Below are 24,242 nucleotides of genomic sequence, written 5' to 3'. Positions count from 1 at the left end.
TTGTACTAAATCAGCAAAGATCATTGATATAATAAGATTCTGAGTCACTTTTTTTCTGCAGTCTCTCTCTCTCTCTCTTTCTCTTGCAAAGTCTCCTCGGCTATTTTCTTGCACCGCCTGGGGGAGGGCAGGTGGAGGGAAGGAAGGGCATTGCTCAGAAAGTAAAAAAAAAAAAAAAACTTGACATCACTGAAGTCACATGATTGGCAAGAACCAATTAAGATAGGCTATGGAAAGGGGAACAGTTAAATTTGTAATTTGGGTTGTGTGAAAACTTCTTTGGGCCTCATAAACAACCACAGAACCACAAGTTGGGTAGCCTGGCAGTGTCAGAAGTCTGAGCCCAGCATAGTGGTCAGCAGGCAAGACGGATCACTCTGACTGCAAACCACAGGGTTTCGCAGAGTTCTGAACATCATCAACCCACAGTCAAGACGCCGCATTTTTTTTTAATCGTTACCAATTTGAATATTTGTCTTTGCAAAGGTACATTTTTTTTTTCCTTAGGGCTCAGGGAGCCCTAGAGGTGTCGAGGGGAAAAAAACCAAAAAGGACCTGTAGGGAACCATGGTTGGGAGTGAGGTTAAAACGGTGACCTTTCTTGGTTTCTCGCTCTTAAGGTAAAAGAACTCATTGAATCCCCCGCCTTCAGAAGAGGGTGCCTTTTCAGGAGGAAGCGATGGCTTCAGACAGCATGTTTGAGTCATTTCCTTCATATCCACAGTGCTTCATGAGAGGTGAGTACACTCTGAGATTTTAATATCTACTTTTGCTCGGCTCTGTAGATAATAAAGTGGCTGCCTGTTGTAACTGGGTGCGGATAGCTCCTGCCGCTCTCCCGTTTGTTTAGGGGGGAGGAATTCAAACACCTCCTCAGGCGTAAGATTTCAAGGCTATTGGATTACTTATTCATCAGATGGCCGATCTTGAGAAATGTTTTCATAAATACTTAGTTAAGCTGTCGAGGGGTTCCGTCGGTGGGTGAGAACTTTGTCTGGGGCAAGTCAGTTGGGCTGTTCCTGATTAACATCCTAGAGATCATAAAGCTTGCAGGAAGCTCTCTGGGTTTTCTCTGGTTGCCCCCCTGGCCTGAGATGGCTGTGGCTGAGTTGTCCCGCGCTGGGCTGGCAGTGTGGCCCACATGCCAGCCTGCCCCGGGCTTTAGCGGACTCCTGCATCGCCGGCCAAGGAGGCTGGTGCCAGCGTGGGGCGGAGGCAGAGGTCGGCTCACCGCCCGGGCGGGGACACTGCAGGGACAAAGTAGCAAGTCAGTTGTCTCCGAAAGGCGGATAGTAGAGGAGCCGGACAGGCTGGTCTAGGTTGAAAGCCCCAGAATGGGGCCTTGCTGGGTTATTCCTTGCAGCCTCAATGCAAAAGAGGCTGCCGGCATCTTTTGAGAAAGAATGAAAGTGAAGCATACACAAGTCTCTCCCGCCGTCAAGAGCAAGGAAGAAGTTGCCTAAGTCAAGCATCTGAAGTGGCAGCTGAAGTCATTAAGATTGCGTGCTTCCTAATAGAAGCAGCTAGTGTGGGGTACCTGCCTGCATGTTGCCAACCAGCCTCCCGAAGCTGTGGTTGAGCTCTGAGTGTGTGAGTACGTGTGTGGTGTGCACGGGCGTCTGGGGTTATCTTTGCTGGGTAAAAAGAGGGCCGCGCCTAAACAAACACAAAGAAGAACACAGAAATGTCACTAAGATATTGCCATGTGCGTTGGGGCGAGCCCTTTGACCAGCGCCTGCAGTGTGTGGCTTGATGGTTTGGCAGAGCTGAGATGGAGTGGGATGGATGGGGGGGGCGGCGGATGGGGATCATTCATTTTCTAGCTACAAACGCTCGCGCTCTCGAACCCAAATAGTGTCTGTGACTCATTATTTATTCATCGAGCCAAGTGAGCCGAAGAATGCAGAGGGCTGCCAGCCACTTTGTCACAACAAACGCTATTGTGGATGCCACAGAGCCTCTGTGTTTCCGGATCCCTGAAATTTAAACACTTGACAAAGATGTGTATGTGTGTGTGTGTGTGTGTGTGTGTGTGTGTGTGTGTTGTAGGGAGAGTAGGATTTCAGGAGAAGGGGAAGAAAGCAAGTCATTAACCTATTCAAAGCTTCAAATTAAAGGGTTTTCAAGTGCTTCTTTACTGGCAGCTGAGGACATTTTAGTGAAGTTGAGTCATGCGCTGGGTATGAGTCACACATCCTCACGGTGCTGAGCTCCGGCGGCACAAACGCCGGCCGCTGGGGGTGAGAAGCTGTGAAGAGCCCTCTCGCTGCATTTCCTCTGGGCCTCTGACAAGCAAAGGAAGCAATATTTGTAGAATAACAAAAAAAAAAAAAAAAATCTTCCTGCCTTGACTCTGCTTTCAATACTCTCTCCAAACGATGATTGTTTCCTATTCTATCAACTCAGGAAGGCAGATTCAGGAAATTTTTCAACATTCCACTGGGTAATAGATGGGATTTCGGTGTGCAGTGCTGGCCTGCCTTCCTGTCCTTACTGGTGAGACAGCAGAGCTAAGTGAGTGGGGGGTCCTGGTGACCTGCTCAGACGCCGGCAAAGACAAGGAGCTCAGCCCCTAACCCAGCCCCTTAACCCAGTGTCCCCAGGACAGACACCGATCGGACCTGCCCCCCAGGTTTAGGACCTGCCCCCCGATCAGGCAGCATAGCTTTCAAGAGGAACTGTGTGCAGGGGGCCCTAGGACCCCAACCAAGACTCAGAAGGGTTCCTGGGAAAAGATCTTTTCATTCCTTCCAGTCATTAAAAGGAACTCAGGGATGATTACAATCACTCACTCAAGAATATAATACGGAGACTGAATTTCAGAGACTCAGAGTGAAATCTGGGCCATTTTTCACAGCCCAGTTTATCAAGGTGTTTCGTCAGGCTGAGGGTTTGCATCGTCTGGGTTCGCGGTCCACACCACTTGTTTGAGTCTGGAGAGGTAGCGAAACATCACCGCATTTGGTACGATGTGGGCCCTGCCTTAGAGCGCGATGCTAGAAGAATTGCCCTGCTCTCTGTTAAAGTCCGTATTCTCCGCATAGCTGGTACCCTGTTTCCCCAGCCTGGCCGAGAGCAGCGGCCCGCACTGTGGTCATTTCTCGTCGCCTGTAATTTATAGCGTGTGTGCCCTCCACATCTGCAGCTCCAAGCGAGCGGGGAAAATATCTTGTTTTCTTCCTGGGATGGCCCTTTATCAGTGTGTGCAATTCTCACAGGAGGAAACCCATAACTCATTTTTTGAGCAAGATACCCAAGTGGAAATGGAGGCGAAAGAGAGGTGTGGGACCAAGCCAACCATTGTTCCCTTCTGTGGGACAGGCAAGCGAGAGTCTGAGAGCCTGGCATGCAAAACAAATGTGGTCTACCACAGAGAAGGCTGCTGCTGCGCCTTCTCACTGAATGTGCTCAGGCAAGAAGACGAGGTGTGATTGAAATTCCCTGGCATGATCCCCCGTGGTTCACGGCACACCGTCCCTGCAGGACCCAAACTCAGGTCCCCTGGCGGGGTACCACGTGAGGGCCCGCAGAGTGGAGAAGGCATGCGGAGGAAGAGCATCAGCATGTACGTGTTTTTGCAAAATGCCTCAGGTAGCCGTGTTCTTAGAAGTGGCTTAGTGGTCTATGCAAAGCCTGAATGCTAATATGCCTCCGAGTTCCTAGAACCACAGGTAAAAATCTCGGCGGGGCTGACGCACCGCTGTCTTCTCGAGGTTATCTCTCAAAGGGAATTGCAGGAGCGGAGGCTGAACGCGTGAAGCGTGCCTCTCCATGGGCCTCAGTTTGCCACTTTGCAGAGAAATATTTATGAAGACATCTCTGGCTCTGCTGGAGGTTTAAGATCATACAAAGTCGTTGATTCAACTGGGTATCAGACACCGTGTGAATTCTGTGTCCGTTTACCGAGGCTGCCATAACAAACAAGCATAGACTGAGTAGCTTAAACAACAGAAATCGATTGTCTTGTGATTCTGGAGGTCAGAATCTCACGGAGAGTCCTAGTGTTTCTTTGGTCTTGGGAAGGCTTCAAGGCATCGGGAGGTTGGTTTCTTTTGAGGCCTCTTTCTTTGGCTTGTAGATGGCTGTCTTCTCCCTGTGTCCTCTTGCAGTCCTCCTTTGAAATTATCTATGTCATAATTTCCTCTTCTTACAAGGATACTAGTCATATTGCATTAGATCCCCCTATGAGGACCTCTTAATGATCTCTGCAAAAACCGTTTACTCTTAATGATCTCTGCAAAAACCCAGTCTCCAAATACAGTCACCCTCTGAAGCGCTGGGAGTTAGCACTTCAACGTATGAACTTGGGGAGGACACAGTTTAGTCCCTGACGGTGTGTCTTAGCCAGTCTGACTCCCCTGGACCCACCGGGAACCTGTACTCCTCCTAAGTGCCCTCCTGGATGTGGAGGAATCAGATCCCAGCTCCCCCCATGTGAGATGCAACTCTGCGTTCTGAAACTGCCCACACATTTTGAAACTGAGAAAAAAAAAAAAAAGGTGTTAAAATCTATCTAAACTCACAAACCTTTGCCATTTAGTTCCTTTGCATGCTGAGAGACCTGTGAAAATGACAAGGCAATTTTGAAATGTTAAGCTTTAAAAGAGCAAAAGAACAGTCCCCCAAGAGATGCCAACCTCCTTGGCTCTGCCTCCTCCCCAGGGATCGTCCCTGTAATTCCAGACTCTCCCAAAGGCACACCCCACCCCTGGGGTTGGGAGATAGGCCACAGGAGGCCCCACACCTGCTCAGACTCCAAGGGCTGGCCCGGTGAGCTGCCAGGAGCAAAAGCAACTTTAGAAGGAACAGCTGAGCCAGGGGCTAACCGGCAAGCAAACAGCCTGGGAGAGCTTTGGGAAGCAAATTCATCACCAGGAGGTTTCTCTCTTCTCTTGAAACAGGTCTGAATTGTGGACTTTGATAAGATCTGCTCTTTTCCTAAGAAAGCAAGTGATGCTGGGCCACTGCACAGACAGAATCTAAGAGAGACAGGCTTGGGGGTGTTGGTCTAAAGCCCAGAGCCTGGGAGTTTGTATGAGCAGTCAGGACAAAAAAAGAGAAGGGGCCAGGATTGAACAGGACCAGGCAGACTTAGTACAGTGACGTATTTTTCCTTTCTTTTCGGTTTTTCCGGCTTTTTGCCAAAATAGCATGGGACAGCTTCTTTCTTGAGCTTCGGTTTCCTCATCTCTAGAGCGAGGATGGTATCAGATCAGCCAAAAAGTTCATTCGGGTTTTTCCGTACGGTAAAACCCGAATGAACTCTTTGGCCAACCCGATAGGAGGACCTGTCGTTAGAGTGGCTGCAAGGACTACATTAAACAACCCGAGCACAGGGCTCGGTGCAGTCATAAAAACCGGGCAGTTGATGTCGGCCACGGTGACTGCGGGTCAGCTTTCCAGATGATGCTTAGTCAAGGCCCTCTACTCTCAGAAAGGAGAGGTCATGGGGGACCCCGGGTGGGGTCCCGAAGACAGAGACTCAGGGTGGGGAGGAGACAGTGTGGAGGGTGAGAACCAAGACAGGAGGGAAAGGGGTCTGCCATGCGGGTCCAGCCTAGGCTGAGGCAGGGTGGCAGGACCCCAGTGGGGTGTGGAGTTTGGTGAGTAAATTAGCCGTCCCTTCAACACCACGTCTCTCTTGCTCTATGAGAAAGGGGACAGAGAAAGGGTGAGGGCACTTTGTGTCACTTGGCGGGGTTAGCTTTTCAACGTCGTAGCTAGTTGGGGCATGTTGAGACAGGAATCCCAATGGAAGTTTCTCCTCTCTGAGGCCCTAGCATCACTTGATTCTCCTCCAGGCCCTTCCTAATGAAACAGCCACCTCCTTGCCTGGAGACCCTCCACAGGTTCCCCCGGATCCATGCTTCTGGGGATATTTCCGTGTATTTGTCAAAGTCCTGGAGAATCCAGTGGACAAAGGAGCCTGGCAGGCTATATATGGGGTCGCAAGAGTCGGACACAGCTTAGCGACTTCACCAGGACCAGCACCACCAACAGTGAAGGCACGCTGGTTGCTTGTCGGGTTGGGGGTGGGAGTGAAGGCCACACAGGAAACTCAAGTGAATTTTCTGTTTCTCAGGTAACTTCCTAGTGACCTAGATGAGTCATTAGATGTCTCCGTGTCTCATCTGAGTTCTGCAAAAGGGACTAATAATGTTCTAGATGAGCTTGCCTCCAAATGACCGAGTTCCTGTTCAAAATCTTTGAACGTGGCAGAGAGAGGTACCATAAAACGCATCACAAATTGTCTCAGTGTAGCAACATGAAGCAATTGTTTTTTAATTATTTTATTTCCTAGTGGGAAACAGTGATCCTACCATTTCACATATGGCAAGCATTTTCCCATATTCTCTTAAAATAAAATTTTTTTTCCAACTCCCAGTCTTCAGAGAGCTCCCCAGAAGCTGCTCTCGTACCTAAAACCAAAGTGCTAGTCTCTCAGTCCTGTCTGACTCTTTGTAACCCCATGGACTGTAGCCCCCCAGACCCCTCTGTCCGTGGAATTCTCCAGACAAGAATACTGGAGTGGGTTACCATTTCCTTTACCTAGACCTTAAAGTTTGCAAAATATTCTTTTTCCAAAAAATTTGTTCCTTGAGCTCCCCTGTCCCTTCTTCTCGAGGTCACCAATCCCTTCCTTCAGCCTCTTTGCTGAGTAAAAAAGGCCTCAAGTAATGTGTCTTACTTGGCCTAGTTAGCCCCCCCAAAACAAATCAGTATGATGCCCCGGGGTGGTAGAAAGGGAGTGTCTCCTTCAAGAGCTTTGCAGACTGCGCACATAATCGGGGAGTGCTTTCAGAGAACTATGGGTGGTTCCTGGACACGAGTTCAGTTTAGTTCAGTCGCTCAGTCATGTCAGACACTTTGCAACCCCATGGACTGCAGCATGCCAGGCTTCCTTGTCCATCACCAACTCCCAGAGCTTACTCAAACTCATGTCCATCGAGTCGGTGATGCCATCCAACCATTTCATCCTCTGTCGTCCCCTTCTCCTCCCACCTTTGATCTTTCCCAGGATCAGGGTCTTTTCCAATGAGTCATTTCTTCGCATCAGGTGGCCAAAGTATGGAGCTTCAGCTTCAGTCCTTCCAATGAATATTCAGGATTGATTTCTTTTAGGATGGACTGGTTGGACATCCTTGCAGTCCAAGGGACTCTCAAGAGTCTTCTCCAACACCACAGTTCAAATGCATCAATTCTTCACGCTCAACTTTATAGTCCAACTCTCACATCCATACATGACTACTGGAAAAACCATAGCTTTGACTAGGTGGACCTTTGTTGGCAAAGTAATTTCTCTGCTTTTTAATATGCTGTCTAGTTTGGTCATAGCTTTTCTTCCAAGGAGCCAGTGTCTTTTGATTTCATGACTGCAGTCACCATCTGCAATGATTTTGGAGCCCCCAAAAATAAAATCTCTCACTCTTTCCATTGTTTCCCCATCTATTTGCCATGAAATGATGGGACCGGATGCCATGATCTTAGTTTTCTGAATGTTGAGTTTTAAGCCAACTTTTTCACTCTCCTCTTTCACTTTCATCAAGAGGCTCTTTAGTTCTTCTTCACGTTCTGCCATAAGAGTGGTGTCATCTTCATATGAGGTCATTGATTTCTCCCAGCAATCTTGATTCCAGCTTGAGCTTCATTCAGTCTGGCATTTCACATGATATACTCTGCATATAAGTTAAATAAGCAGGGTGACAATATACAGCCTTGGCATACTCCTTTCCCAATTTGGAACCAGGACATGAAACAGAGTCTGAAGCCTCATGTAAGGTTTCACCTGCTGGACAAGTAAGCTGGACACTCCCCTGGATCACACAGCCTTCTCTTTTCATCAAAGGGACATCCTTTCATCCTCTCGTAGCTCCTTGAATCTCTCCCCTCCTCCTCCCCTCTATTATCCTGACAAGAATGAACGATGCCAAAGAAAGAAAAGAAGGAATTCAGGTGGAAAAACCATGCATCCCAAAGACGACTGAAATGATGCATTTTCTTACAGTGACATAAAGAGCTTGAAACTCTTGCTAGGGTTTACCGGTGGGAAGTATGTTCAGGTGTACATTAAGGGAAACCTGACTACAGTGGCTCAAGCAGCCAGGCCTTGGTCCAGAACGGGCGACAGGTGGTTCAGGAGTAAGTGGTCTATGGCTGGTACAGCGGGATGCTCTGTGTTCTGGTTCCACCATGAGATGCCTGCCTCTCAGATCTGTCCAGGCAGGAAGGAGATGGGGGCCTCAAACCCTTCCTCTTGGAGCTCTGTCTTTTTATTCAAGAAAGGAAACCCCTCTCTGCCAGCTCCCTCTTATGGACCTCATAGGACAGAACTGGGTCACAGGGTCTCTGGCTGCAAGGCGCCCGGGGCAGCAGACGTGGCACTTATCAGCTCACAGGGCAGAGGAAAACAGAGGGGAAGGTGGGTGGGAATGATGTCAGGGAGCCCAGGGCAACATCTGCCAGGCCACATTGTTCCCTGGCAGGTACCCTGGCATTGCTGGTGGCGTCTCTTCTCCTATGTCCTCCATGTGGGCTGTGCTTTGAAAATACACAGAGGGGTGGGGTGAACTGGGAGTCTGGGACTGAAATATATACACTACTGATACATGTCTGCTTTCTCAGTCATCTCCGACTCTGAGACCCCCTGGACGGTAGCCCACCAGGCTCCTCTGTCCATGGGATTCTCTAATACTGGACTAGGTTACCATCTCCTTCTCTAGGGGATCTTCCTGACCCAGGGAACGAACCCATATCTCCTGAGTTTCCTGCATTGGCAGGCAGATCCTTTCCCACTGAGCCACCTGCGTAGCCCCGATACTATGTCTGATATAATACCTAATGAGAACCTACTATAGCAGCTTAGGGAATGCCAGTCAGTGCTCTGCGGTGACCTAATTAGGAAGGAAATCTGTAAAAGAGGGGGTATGTGTACACACATAGCTGATTCACTTTGCTGTACAGTAGAAATCACCAACATTGTAAAGAAACTATACTCCAATAAAACTTTTTTAAAAAGAAGAAGAAAATACACTCAGAGAAGCTCTGAGTTATTCCTTCAGTCCTTGGATGTTGCCAGTGGATACTGGGGGTGGGGAGGATGGTGCTTTTTCTATTTTTACTTTATGAAAGAAAATGAAAGCACCTTCAAGGAAAGGTCTTGAATTTTTTTTACTGAAGTATAATTGACTTGCAATGTTGTGTTGATTCCAGGTATACAACAAAGTGATTCAGTTATATACATACATACATACATATATATATATATATATATATATATATATCAGATATATAGAGAATATATACATATATCCTTTTCAGATTTTTCTCCATCATAGGTTATTACAGGGTATTGAATATAGCTCCCAGTGCTATACAGTAGACATTCATTGTTTATCTGTTTCATATGTCAATCTATTAATCCAAGCTCTGAATTTATCCCTCCCCACTTTTAGTATTTTTTCGGGAGTATAATTTCTTTACACTGTTGTGTTAATTTCCTCTGTACAACAAAGTGGATCAGCTGTGTGTCTACATGTATCCCTATGCCCTCTCTCTCGAGGCTCCCTCTCACCATCCCATCCCACTCCTCTAGGTCATCTAGCACAGAGCCGAGCTCCCTGGGGTACAGAGCCGAGCTCCCTGGGGTACAGAGCAGCTTCCCCCTAGCTAGCTATTTCACACAGGATTGTGTATATATGTAGTGCTACTCTTCCGGTTCGTCCCACGTTCTCCTTCCCCTCCATGTCCACAGTCCGTTCTCTACATCTGCATTTGCAGCCTGTCATACAGAGCAATGTAAGCCAGAGAGAAAAACAAATATTGTGTGTTCATGCAAATACACGGAATCTAGAAATATGGTACTGATGAATGCTCTTTCATTTTTGATTTACTGAAAGCAAAATAGGCAGGAGATGGGATGGAGTGGGACAGGGAGCCTGTCCAAACGGAGTCAGGGTCACACCTATTGTCAGGGTCGAAACCCAGAAGCACACTTGACTCTCACAGTGTTACAAGAAACAACCAGCTTTGTATAGACCAGAGTATTGCTTATATAAAAGCCACCACACCTGGCTCCTGGGTTGATGTATCTACTAGTAACTGGAAATAGTTTCCTTTTTTTCTCTTCCTTACTCTTTTGAATTCTCAAAACCCCAGGACCCAACTCTCTACACCTTTAGTTTTTTTTTAAGAGAATTCTTTTCTACAGAATTTCTGGAGGGAAATTTTCTTTTAAGTCACCCTTCTTAAATTTACCCAAGGATGTTTTATCTCTGATTGAAAGACAACAACCAGATAATACCCCTCTATCTGGGAGATAGAACACTTATTCATACCTTGTATTTCCGCAAGTTACAGATTATTTTTGCTTCGTAATTACTGGCCTGTCTACTTCCTGAGTCTGGATGCAAATCTACTTCCCTGAAAGTCAATGCCTTTAAAAAAAAAAAAAAAAGCCTTTATTCAGTTTTTCCCTGAAATAAGAAATAGTGTAAATCTTTCATCTTGCTTTGCTGCAAGATCAGTGAACATGCAGAATCGTTGATTTTGTGGAAGACACAGCCCTTGGCCCTTCTGTTTCTACTTTGAAATGGACTTCTCTTTAAAGAGTGAGCTCTGCCAGACAATTCGGGGGCCCCAAGGTAGAAGGTCACCCAAAATAGAAATCACAGTTGGCTAGTCGGTCTTGTGCAATGGCCTCTACTGCTTTCAAGACTGATGCTTCTATGTGTAAATTTGCCTCCTGTGCTAAACTGATTCAAAGCTAAGTACTCAACGTGTTAAGTCTTGAAGCCATGTCCATTGAAAGAAATACGTCACTGACATTTTGCAAAACTTCTGCCCACCTTCCTTGCCAACCATCTGATTTTCACTCCTGGTCTTTTGGATGTCCTCTGTGCAGACTAGGACTCCTAAAATAAACCCTTTCTGATAGGGAACAAAATTATAAGATATGAACCATAAATCAAATATAGCCTCGGACCTCAAAGCAAGCCTCTATTTCCTCTTCTCCCTGAGAGCCATATTGGTCCTGAAAAGCACGTGGGTTTTTCTGAAAATGTATAAGGATTCAGACTTTTTTATTAGTAGGATGTCTTAAAGAAAGACATAGAAAATATTCCAGTGGTCAACTTGTCAGATAGGGATATATTAAAAAGAGCAAATGAAAGTCAGAACCCCGGGATTAACAGATACACACTACTGTATATAACATAGATAAACAACAAGAGTGTACTGTATAGCACAGGAAACTATATTCACTGTCTTGTAATAACCTATGATGAAGAGTCTGAAAGACCTATGATGGAAAAGAGTCTATGTACACACACACACACACACACACACACATATACACATAGCTGAATCACTTTGCTGTACGCTTGAAACTACACAACTTTGTAAAACAACTGTACTTCAGTAAAAATAAAGTTCGAACTCTGAGCACATGGCTCACTCTTAGGTGGTCACAGGCTGTTGTGAGTGGAGTTTTTCCAAGGAGGCTAACCACGGTGTCAGAAAATCTTTCATTGCTCAGTGAAGGAACAATTTCCATCTTCTACACACACGCATAAAGAAGATCACATTTAACCTTTGATGTTCATTTTTATTACAGCTTCAAAATGTGCAAAAGAGAATGTAGACTAAAATACATTAGTTTGGGTGCCATTTTTCCAGGAGCAGTTTCAACACCAACCACAGTTTGCTGTTTTATTACACAGCTTCTGTTTGCACTTTGAACTACGTGCTTGAGGCCGCTCACTCCACACCATCTGCAAGCTGCATCTGTGCAGCCCCATCCACCTTGCTAACAGTCACAGCTGAACCTGACATTAACCCACTTTGAAAGTATACAATTTGTAAACTCTGAAACTGCATATAGATGTATACACACACGCACATGTGCACACACACACACACACACACACACACACACACATATGTAGCCCATGCAAAAGTCTGGAGGAATTAGGAGGAAGGGAAAAATTAGCTGTATCTTTTATGAGTTTGCTCTCTTGTCTCTGCCTTTTGCAGCCCGCGGCTGAGTAGCATAGAGGGATTGAGTGATGATGAAATGATCCAGGCATGGATGGGTATGAAAAGAAACTCACACTGCTGTTTTATTATTATTGACTGTCTCTGCCATTCAGAAAAATCAGGATGGCTAGGACTCCCAAAATCCAAGAGGAAAGAAACAAGTGCTGAACAATTTTAAACAAATATTAGGGTTGGGAAAGGAATGGGGTCGTATAAAGAAGTACAAGCACCAACAATGGAAATCCTCTTCAACTGCCAATCATCCCGCATCATTACTTCATATTAAAAAAAAAAAAAAAACTACGCCTCCAACATGCTTCCCACTAGATTGTGTTCAAAACAAAGAAGTAATTGTATCCTAGAGGTGGGTGAATCTGTTTAAATAGCAAATGAACTATAAGACATATAAACTATGAGATATTGTCACATGTGATACTTTCTAAGGTATGTGTGTGTGTTTTCTGTATGTAGTTCTATCTAGTTTCCACTGGCATCTGAAATTATATAACTGTTATATATAAAAGTACATAACTATAAAAATTACCATATTTTTTGACTGGAATCATATTAGACACCTCTGTGCCTTAGGGTACCAAAGACATTCCCTTGTCAGAGGTCCTATCATTGGCTCAGTGCCTGAGTCAGAACTGGAAATTGGGTCAGCTCTGCTCCTGACCCTAGAGTTTTGCAGACACTGGACTTCAGGGACTGATTCCACTCAGGAGCCTAAATAGTCAGCAGACTCTTCTCCTAATCACCTCCATTCCATCACCTTGGTCAGACGCCACAGCTCTTGTCAGGCTAAACCCTTTGCTCTGTGTGGAAACATCAAGTAGACAATTTCTGTGGAGCTCACAGGCCCAAAGATCCACCACAGGTGCATGCAGGTGAAGCCGCCCCACCGGTGCAGCCTGGATGCTCTCTCCTGCCCAAGGGTTCCGGGTGCCATCTCTCACCCAGAAACCCAGCACCACCCGAGCCAAGCATCCCCCTATGCCCACCACCCAGCCTGAGGCAACTTTACGGTCAACCAGGTTGGTTTTGATGAGCATCTCTTGTGAAATCTGGACGACCAGCAGAAAGAGCAAGTGCGTGTGTTCACACAGAGGAACAGAGGATGTAGGATGGTGTCCCGCCGAGGCTGCCAGCCTCTGGTTCTCAAAGGGCCCCCTGGGAAGTGGGGAGTGCTCTCTTCTGACCAAATTTGAACCTGGCTACGATTCCCATCAAGGATGTATGTCCTCATGACACTCTGCATTCAAAGCTCTTACTCTCAAAGGTGGCCTCCCTCAGGAGACATATCAGTCTCTCTGTCTCTCTCTGTCTCTCTGTCTGCTTCTGTCTCTCTCTCTGTCTCTCTCTGTCTCTATCTCTCTGTCTGTCTCGTGCACACACACACACACACACACACACACACACACAGGAAGGTATTCAAGTCCCATGCTTTCAGGATTCTAGTGGCTCCTCTTCGCCTGAAGCACTCAATTCAGCAAAGCTGCCTCTGAGTGGACCAGTAACCACTGAACAGCAAGGCAGTCATTTCCAAACACTTTTGATCACATCAAATAGAAGTAAAGCTTATTTCAGCATGCCCCCTAAACCTATGCATATTTATTTATTTAGAAACTACATGACTGTCCTACTGTACCCACACTACTGTACTGTATAATTATAGTATGCTCAGTGTACAACACATCCCCAAAATAGAAATTAAAATAAGATGAAAACTAAAAAGGCAAATTATGATGGTTTTCCTTCCCCTCCCTTGCTCCTGCATGAATACCTCAGTTTAAACCAGGAGGTCCCCAGGCAACTATACATTTCATGCTCACTGAGACTCAGCTTCTCTCAGCACCCTTGAGTCCTTCAGCTGGAAGTTCCAATAGGTGTGTTTGGTTTGGTCTTTTTATTGATATACAGTTGGTTTACAATGCTAATTTCTGATGTACAGCAAACTGATCCAGTTATACACACACACACACACACGTATGTGTGTATATATATTCTTTTTTGTCTTCTTTTCCATTATGTTTCATCATAGGATAATCAATATATATAGTTCTCTGTTCTCTACAGTTGGACTTTGTAGTTTATCTTTTTTACATGTAATAGCTTATGTCTGTTAACCCCAATCTCCCGCTCCGTCCCTCCCCCAACCTCCCACTGGTGTTGAAGCATCAACTCTACTCCAGAAGTAACTGTGTATTCTTGAGCCCCAGGCTCTTCTCTATGAAATATCACTGGTGCAGAAGCCACGAGGTGGACAGACCTGACCAGCCAGTAGGTCAGGGAGATGGGAGCCCAGATCTTGGGGCCAGGAGATTGGTTTCTAACCTCTATGTGAACTTGACCTGCTTCCCCAACCTTGCAGAGCCTGGGTTTCTCATCTGTAACTGGGTGCAATGATCCAGATGGTTGTCAAAAGGATTGGAGATAATATATACAAAGTAATGGACACAGAGAAGAAGTCAATAAGGAAAGGTAACCGTGGGAAATACCACTGAAGGTGTCTAGAATGGAGGCAGGGCAGGAGCCTCTGCTGAGCCCAAAACATGGCCTGGTAGCTGTGCCAGGAAGAGCAGCACATAGCGGAATGGAGAATTGGGTCTCTTCCCCTCTCCACGCAGCCGTGCAGAAATGGTCTTAGTGCTCCGCAGCAGAGGGCTGAGCTTACAAATGTTAAAGCTGATCACATGCTTGCTAAGTTGCTTCAGTCCTGTCTGACTCTTTGCGACCCGATGGACTGTAGCCCACCCGGCTGCTCTGTCTGTGGGCTTTCCCCCACAAGAATACCGGAGTGGGTGGCCATGCCCTCCTCCAGGGGATCTTCCCGACCCAGGGACGGAACCGCGCCTCTTGTGTCTCCTCCATTGGCAGGCGGCTTCTTTACCACTAGCGTCACCTGGGAAGTCCTCTGCAAAGCTGATCACAGCAACGGGTAATGCTTATTGAGTGTGTGCTCTGCGCCAGCCCCTGGCACTGTATCCAACTTTTCCTTGTGTCACCTCATTAAATCCTTCACAGAAACCTGTGAGTAGGTCGACTCATTGCTAATCCTCTTTTTATTCGGGGGGTGTGGCATGCAAAGATGAGGGAACCTGCGGTTAGGCTTCTGGTCAAGGAGGGAGGCAGGTTCAAATGGAGGGGTTCTCCCTGCAAGGCCTGCAGGGAGAAGAGTGGCTCTTACCATTCTCAGTTCAACACACCAGAGAGCTGAGCTTTATGGAGCTAAAGACTTGCCGAAGCCCCTGGACAGAAGGTGATACTGTGAGGAGGTGGGGAGGGGGCGTTCAACCACAGGGAGCCTCAAGCTGGGGCCACTGTCCACCGGCAAAGTCCACTCTTCTGGACGCCTGACATGCTTCTGGACACACAGGGTGGCTTTAGGTGCCCACCATTGGTATGAATGCCTCCCCTGGCCCCTAGCTACATCCTCAGGGCCCCTCCCCATCAGAACTGCCCCCCGAGAGAGAGAGAGAGGGACACCCTCTCTCTCTCTTGCCCATGAAGGATGCCACTCTAAGCCAGCAGTGCTCAAACAAGCGTACATCAGAATCACCCGTTCTCAAGATGATGGTGATAGGCTGGTTGGGGGAAACCATGACTAAGCCTTTCTTCCCAATCAGATAGCTGTCATTTTAGCAGTCTGGCCATTTGTCTGGAGTAAGACTAGTTTGATTCAAGGAGGCACTTCCTGAAAAAAAATCTTTAGGAGGCACTTGTTCTGGGGATCATGTAAAGCTGACCCTGAACTTGGAAGGCTTTGGAGAGATAGCACCTCTTTTAAATGCTGTGTCTAAGGTGCCCCTCTTGCCCCATCCACATCCTGGAACCCACGTATGGAAGAACCCGCCAAACAATGCTCCCTGACAATCAGGGACCTCAGACCCCAGTCCATCCTTCAGGAAGCCAGGGAGCCTCTGGGAGCCCGCCTGTCAAAACCATCACCCTGGCCAGGGTTTTCAGTGATGCTCCCAGCAAGCATGCACATCCAGCTATTCTCATGGTTGGGGTAAAAACTCACCCAGAAGCAGGTGACTCGCAAAAGTAGTCTCACACCACAACCCACCCATTCACCTCCACACCTCACATCACAAGCCCTCAGTTGCAAAGCCAGAGACCCACTGCCTGGTGGGCCTTTGGGAATCATCTCTCTGTCCTTCTGCAGATATCTGTCATTTCAGAAGTCCACATCTCCAGCCCTCTGACATTACAAATCCTTCTCTCAAGCAGGTGGGTTTGAGGTTTTCTTTTTTTTTTTCTCTCTCTGACCTTATTTGTAAAAAAGGCATGTCTCATTTGATTATTCTCCAGCGAGTTACCACAGGGTCGCACAAAGTTCCTTCCCTTTCTCCTTGGGCTCCACGTGGCAAAGGACACAATAATTAATTACATGCCCCCCCACCCCTTCACCCAAGCCAGCTCCCAGCCAGTCAGCAGAGTCGCCTGCTTGCCTAGAAGCAGGGAGCCGGGCCAGCTTCTAATTGTTGTTATGCAAACATCGTAATGGGAACAAATTAAAAGGCGCTCAGGCTAATTATTCTTCACAATAAAAAATATAATAATAAACTAATAAAGCTCCTCTGGAAAGGTGACTCTGTGTTAGACTCAATTTCCTTATACAGAGTATTAAGGGAAATAAAAATTTCACGGTGTGAACTGAAAGATTATCGCTGGGGAATTCTTGTGACTCAGAAAACACCCTCAGCATGCTTACAGCCAGCTGCCTACACCCCAGGGCCTAGCCTGACCCCCAGCTCCACTTCCCTTCCTCCTTCTTCCATCTTCCCTCCATGAGTTCCACTTGACCTTTACTCAGGTTGAGTTCTTTCTGGGGAGTCCTGGCCTCAGGTCCAAGCTGACCCCCTTCCCGCCACAGTGGCCTCTGTCTGAGGCCCAGCACCCCCCCCCCCAACCACCACCACCGTTTCGTGTGACAGATTTTACCCCCTCCCACGTCAGTTTCCAGGTGGCTCAGCTGGTAAAGAATCTGCCTGCCCAATGCAGGAAACATGGCTTCAATCCCTGGGTCGGGAAGATCCCTTGGAGGAGGAAATGGCAACCCACTCCAGTAGTCTTGCTGGGAAAACCCCATGGGCAGAGAAACCTGGTGGTCTACAGTCCACAGGGTCGCAAAGAATCAGACACGACTGTGTGGCTGAGCATGCAAGCACAGACGCACGTCGGGTTAGAACCCAACAGGTCATTGACACAGAAGCAGTCGTTTCAACACAGCCTCTTCCCTCTAAGCCAGCTTTTCTATAAGCACCTCACAACCTGAAGGAGTGAAAATCTGAGGGACCTTGACCCCACAGCTTCACGTCAGCCTGGACCACCCCTGTGGCCTGGGCCTGAGGACAGGTTCTGGAAAAGTCCACAATGGGGGAGAGAAGAGAGGGAGTCATCCGTCTCCTCAGGGAACCTGCCCACACTCCCACCTCCCTACCTCCCCACGCCCCCAACCCCGACTCCCCATGGCCCCCAGGCTCAGTTCCACCCTGCTTCCATCACACTCCTCTTGGGAAAGCTTCCAATCTTCACATGAGATAATTAAATGACACTGTTGCTTATAAATGATGACAAGCACAGCTAACATTCGCCAATGGTTTATAATGTGTCAGGCATGATCCCTCCTTCATCTCTTTTAATCAAAAACTTGGGTGTAAGTACAACTCTTTTTTTTTTTTTTTTGAAAGTGAATGTTGTGGGTTTTTTAATTAATTGTCATTGGAATCCAGAAAAATAACATAGATGATCTTATTTGCCAACCAGAAAGAGAGACCCAGATGTAGAGATAAGCACAGCTCTTAATCCCCAGTTGATAAAGATTTTAAAAGGAGGATGTAGCAGAGATGGGTGAAGAAAGTCTCCCGGCCACACAGCTAGTAGGAGGCTGAGCCTGGTGGGGAGCATGGACTCCGTGCCTTACTCACTCGCTCCCACCTTACAACACGGGGCAGAGCCTCTGGGTGTAAAGCCAGCTCTGTTTCTTGCTGTGTTGCCTTGGGCAGATGGCCTCACCTCTCTGGGCCTCCCTTCGCTTCACCTGCACAGAGTAACGGTGATGATGCTCACCTCATAGACAGTCGTGAGACCTGTGTTAGGAACGGCCCGGGACACCTCGCGTTGATATTACCACTTGTAAAGCGCTTTTTCTTTCTATCTGAGTTGCCTTTGTGCGTTAGGCACCATTCAGTTTGATGTTCCCCTTTCTCTCTTTACACAGTAAGGCCCCCCAAAACCCCCAAAGTGGACCCTGATCCCATCATTCATGTGACTGTGTGTGGGTGTCTAATGCCTCCTGGCTGCTGGCCACGAAGGACTGATGTGTGGGGTGAGGTTTGGGGTGAGAGGAGCCTGGGGCTGACATGGGGTCCCTCATGGGGCTGTGTGCACCCTTGCACCCTGGTCAACCCCTCCCTGGAAAACTAAGAGGCAGCTGCCTGAGATCTCTCAGTCCTAGTATTCTTTTTTTGGGGGGCGCTTTTTGTTTCATTTTTGGGTTCTTTTTTATTGCAGCATAGTTGTTTTACAGTGTTGTGTTAGTTTCTGCTGCACAGCAAAGTGAATCAGCTACGCATACACATGTATCCAGTCTTTGTCACCTTAGAGCACTGAGTTAAGTTCCCTATGCTACACCTTAGCTGCTCACTAGTTATCTATTTTATATATAATATCAATAGTGTATATATGTCAATCCCATCTCCCAATTCATCCCACCCAGCCCCCTTCCTCCCTTGGTGTCCATACGGTTGTTCTCTATGTCTGTCTCTATTTCTGCTTTGCCAATAGGTTCATCTCTATGATTTTTCTGGATTCCACATATATGCATTAATATACAATATTTGTTTTTCTCTTTCTGACTTACTTCACTCTGTATGACAGTCTCTAGGTTCATCCACATCTCTGCAAAGGACACAGTTTTGTCACTTTTTCATGGCTGCATAATATTCCATGGTATATATCTGTCACATCTTCTTTATCCATCCCTCTGTTGATGGACCTTTAGGTTGCTTCCACATCCTGACTACAGTAAATAGTACAAAAGAAACATGCACCGCAATGTTCACTGCAGCTCTGGCTTTCTAAGGAAGGCATCCGGCATCATGCAGCCTGACACTTTGCCCTCTGTTAACTTCACCAGTGTTGACATGGGGGTGGGCTCTTTCTTTGTTGAGGGGACCTGTGTGTCACAGGAAGTGTAGCTGTGACCTAGGTCCACACCCACTAGCAACCAGTAGCTCCACTTCTCCAAGATGTGACAACAAAAACTGCAAACAGGGTCCAATGTCCCTGAGGCCTACAGTTACCCTGTTTGAGAACTACTGGTCCAGAGATTCCTTAGGAACCAGTGTACTATGGTCACTTCCTATTTATTTATGGGCCAAAGAAATAAAAAAAAAATGTAGAGGAGACTGAAAATGTTTTATCTCAACATTCAGAAAACTAAGATCATGGCATCCAGTCACATCACTTCATGGCAAATAGAGGAGGAAACAATGGAAGCAGTAGCAGACTTTATTTTCTTGGGCTTCAATATCACTGAGGATGGTGACCACAGCCATGAAATTAAAAGACATTTTTTCCTTGGAAGAAAAGCTATCACAAACCTAGACAGAGTATTAAAAAGCAAAGACATTACTTTGCCTACAAAGGTCTGTCTAGTCAAAGCTACGGTTTTTCCAGTAGTCATGTATGGATGTGAAAGTTGGACCATAAAGAAAGCTGAGCATTCAATAATTGATGCTATTGAATTGTGGTGTTGGAGAAGACTCTTGAGAGTCCCTTAGACTGCAAGGAGGTCAAACCAGTCAACCCTAAAGGAAATCAAGCCTGAGTGTTCATTGGAAGGACTGATGCTAAAGTTGAAGCTCCAATACTTTGACCACCTGACACAAAGAACTAACTCACTGGAAAAGACCCGGATGCTGGGAAAGATTGAAGGGGATGGCAGAGGATGAGATGGTTGGATCACCGACTCAATGGACATGAGTTTGACCAGGCTCTGGGAGATGGTGAAGGACAGGGAAGCCCTGCGTGCTGCATTCCATGGGGTCGTGAAGAGTCAAATATGCCTGAGTGACTGAACAACAAACCACAACAATAATTTGACCCTCCACAGCATGGTTGTGTTCCTACACCAAGTTTGAACCCTGGTCCCACCCTATCCCTTCTTGTTGATTCAAGCTGTCTGTAACAGCTAGCAGTCCATAAGCAGGAAGCTTGAGAGCAGAGTGATCAGTTATATTCCCCATAATTAAAAGCAGAAACTAAAACCATCCATGATTCCAGTCTACTGAGGACAAGCCAAAAAGAACTAATATGCCAGGATTACCTTCCAGCGGAAGCCGGGCCTGTTAACTCAATCCTTAATAGTTTTTCTACTGAAAAAACTAGGGCAAGGGAGAGAAAATTAGGTACTCCTAGAGCAATGCCTGATGGCACCCCACTCCAGTACTCTTGCCTGGAGAATCCCATGGACGGAGGAGCCTGGTAGGCTGCAGTCCATGGGGTCACATAGAGTCGGACACAACTGAAATGACATCGCAGCAGAGCAAGGCCTCTAGTTTGCTTTGGTTGATGTGCATACATATGTGTTCAGTCGTGTCCAACACTTAATGACGCTGCAGACTGTAACCCACCAGGCTCCTCTTTTTCATGGGATTCTCCAGGCAAGAATACTGGAGTGGGTTGCCATTTCCTCCTCTAGGGGAACCTCCCAACCCAGTGATCAAACCCGAGTCTCCTGAGCCTCCTCTATTGGCAGGCAGATTCTTTATAACTGAGCTACCAAAGTTTCACTTTTCTACATGCTATTTTCAAATCCCTTCTAGAAGGATATTTCTCCATGCTTCTCGGCACAATTTCAATTATACCCGAAATTTCTGGTAGCAGGACCATTAAGAGTCACCTAAATGGGCTGTTGATCAGTGGAGAGAAATCACTGTGCAGGCTATTCTTTACAAATGAGCCCCCTATGTTGGCAGGCAGACTCTACAACTGAGCCACCTGGGTTAATGTACATAATGATTAAATTCAGAAAACAGAAGTAAGCTGATAAGAAGTGCTAAGAAAGCACTGTTGGAACCTCAAGTTTTTACTGAACAAGCACTATTATGTAGCATTTCCCATGGGCTGGGCCCTGCTCTAAGTGCCTTACACACAGAAACTCGTGTCATCATTGTCCCCTAGACAGCAGAGACAATTAGCCTCCTTATTTATACATGAGTGGCTAGGGCACAGACTGGTCAAGAGATTTGTCCAAGGTCACACAGTTGAGAAGTGGCAAGGCTGATTTCAACTCTAGTCTGGTTTTGGATCTTGAGCACTTAACTATTGAACTGTGCCTCTTTCCATGAGATAGTCTTCTAGAGAGGGTCTAACCTGGACACTCACATTGTCTGGAATAAATTCAAAATGAGTAATCTGAGTCTCTAATTACAGACATCATGGGATGGTAGACTACGATTTGATGATGAAAGAGCTCTTAACTCTTGACACTGTACTTGAAACACATGGTACTGTCAGTCTGAATCTTTCCAGTGCCTGATTTTTTAATAATTCATTTTCCTTCCCTTTTGGTAAAGGGACTGTTAGCAGGTCTTTGATGAGGCTCTTGAAATCTAGAAAATAGGTAATCAAAAAGACCAGCTAATGACTGATTCAAGGACCTATAAATCACTGACGATTTGGTCAAAAGTTTCAAAACTCCCAAAGCACATTCAGTTTCACTTTTCTACATGCTATTTTCAAATCCCTTCTAGAAGGATATTTCTCCATGCTTCTCTGCACAATTTCCATCACACCCAAAATTTCTGGTAGCAGGATCATTAAGAGTCACCTAAATGGGCTGTTGATCAGTCACCTAAATGGGCTACTGATCAGTAGGGAGAAATCACTGTGAAGGTTATGAATGCTGGGACATGTATCCACATGGGGTGCTGGGTACTAGAACAGGTCTCCCCGTATCTCCACCACAGACATGGATGGACATGATCTGTGTTTGATTTCTGAAGCAGGAAGGCTACCAGAGTGATGCTCTGATGACCAAGTCTTCTAGGACACCCAATGGAGGATCATGCAAAAGACCACATTCTAGTTCTGGCTCGTGTTTATTCAGTCCATGAAGCTACTGTAGCACTCACCAAAATGTTATCAATAATTCAAGGTTTTCTGTTTATGGATGCATTCTCCTAGAGACTAAATTCTTCGAGAGAGAAGCTTTTCTCATTCTCATTTTTCTCTTTATTCCCAATACATGGCAGTGTGCAGACACTCAACAAATGTTGGATGGATGGATAGATGAACTGAGGGGTGGGCCGATGGATGAATAGATGGACAGACAAATGAAGAAATAGAACATTGGGGCTCCATCAGCCTTGTACTTAACTGCTGAGCTGTAGAAACCCCAGTGGATATGAGCAAAAGAGTCCACAGTGACAACTTAACCCTCCATAGCATATTTGTATTCCTTCGCCTGGTTTGTACCCTGGTCCCACCTATACAACCACATCAGAGAACAAGTAACTAGGACCTCCACCCAGACTTGGTTCCCCGTTAAGACTTGTGATTAGCTAAGAATAGGAAGGAATGTGTGGGCATAATGTAGCAAAGAAGTGCAGGTGTCAGGGGCCAGTTCCACTTCTGTCCAAAGAGTGTCAAGCTAGAAGTCCTATGAATGTTCCTTGTGGGAGGCTAGGCAAGTGTAAGAAGAAACATTGAAAAGTGCTCCATAGTCAAGGGGTTTCTTTCTGTTCCTGAGTTGATTGGTTTGTGCTTTAAATAAGGTATATATGTGGAAAGAGGAATGCTCATGACTGACAGAGTCATAATCACAGGACTGAAAATGAGGCCCAGTCCATTTCCCACTGTGTCACCTCTACAACACCAAACAAAGGCCAGAAAAGATGCTCTGCATTCCTGTCATCTGTTCAAAGAAACTTTTTAAAATGGGAAATCTTAACTATGTCTTTTTCTGTTCGGAAGAGGAAAGTATTGGAACATCAGAAACAGCTGGTGGATAACACGCAGTAGATGTGCCTGAAGTTCTAGGTCTTGCCTGTCTGGGTGAAGTCAGGGACTGAGCATGCCTGTGGACTGTCCTGCTGGACCTCAGACCCATTGTGCCCAGCACCATGTCTGTATATCCTTCAATTTATTATTGCTGTGTAGTTGCTCAGTCACGTCCAACTCTTTGCGACCCACCAGAACTGTAGCCCACCAGGCTCCTCTCATCATGAGATTTTCCAGGCAAGAATATGGAGTAGGTTGCCATTTCCTTCTTCAGGGGATCTTCGTGACTCAGGGATCAAACCAGCATCTCCTGCATTAGCAGGTGAATTCTTTACCATCTGAGCCACCAGGGAAGCCCATCTTTCAATTTAGGGGAGCATTATCTTCAGTAAAATGTTGGGCAGGTGATGTTGTATTATGTGGTTTCCCCTTCCAGTCCAAGACTTTGGGCATCTGTTGAATAATTGTAGGGTCTGATACTCCAAATCACCCCTAACCATTCCCCAAAAGTCCCTCTGCACATAAATCCCCTTTAGCTAAGCCTGAACTTTGGGCATGTGGAAGCGCCCAACTTTGTCCATATGCCATGTCTGTGCAAGAGAGGAATTCTCTGAAGGTTAGACCTCACTCTTTGCTCCATTCAAGAATGCTCCTTAGTGGATCTTCTGTTCAAATAAATGCCTTCTTATCTTTGTTATTGGCATAATTCTCCTTAACATTTGGTCTCCTGGTTCCTTCTTCATGAGTTTATGTGTTCAGATCATTTCTTTTATTGAGATCATATGTAGGGAACTTCTTGTCAGAGTAGTCCCTCCTCCTTACTTTTCCTATTTTCTTTTCTATGCCTGTCACCTTTGAATATCTGAAATCAGTGGTTCTTAACTGGAGAGAGAGGGTGAAAGGTGCAGGGGTAGTTTAGTCCCCAGGACACGTTTAGCAATGTCTAAAGGCATTTTGGGGCTTTCCTATTTGCTCAGCTGGCAAAAAATCTGCCTGCAATGCAGGAAACCTAAGTTCAATCCCTGGGTGGTCACAGCTGATGGGGAGTAGCAGAAGTATGTTGGCATCCATGGGGTAGAGGCCAGAAGAGCTACTGAACATCAATGAAGGCACAGGACATCCTCACCATCAACAAAGAATTTGCTTGTTGTTCAGTCGCTAAATTGTGTCCAACTCCTAAGCGACCCCACGCACTG

General features: G+C 46.4%; 1 protein-coding gene across 4 annotated transcripts in view; it reads left to right on the top strand.

The window, feature by feature from the left end:
- The first annotated feature begins 296 nt into the window (after positions 1-296).
- Positions 297-24,242, top strand: part of RUNX1 (RUNX family transcription factor 1) — a 265,928-nt gene continuing 241,982 nt past the window's right edge. For all 4 annotated transcript variants that reach the window (XM_065942317.1, XM_065942319.1, XM_065942318.1 and 1 more), the window contains exons 1-2: positions 297-486; positions 621-737. In XM_065942317.1, the coding sequence (XP_065798389.1) occupies positions 680-737 (58 nt within the window). In that variant the 5' untranslated portion in view covers positions 297-486; positions 621-679. The remainder of the gene's footprint in view (positions 487-620; positions 738-24,242) is intronic.

Source organism: Muntiacus reevesi, chromosome 8 (genome assembly GCF_963930625.1).
Source record: "Muntiacus reevesi chromosome 8, mMunRee1.1, whole genome shotgun sequence".
NCBI lineage: Eukaryota > Metazoa > Chordata > Mammalia > Artiodactyla > Cervidae > Muntiacus > Muntiacus reevesi.
Note: the sequence above shows the minus strand (reverse complement) of the source record. Positions and strands in the feature narration are given on the sequence as shown.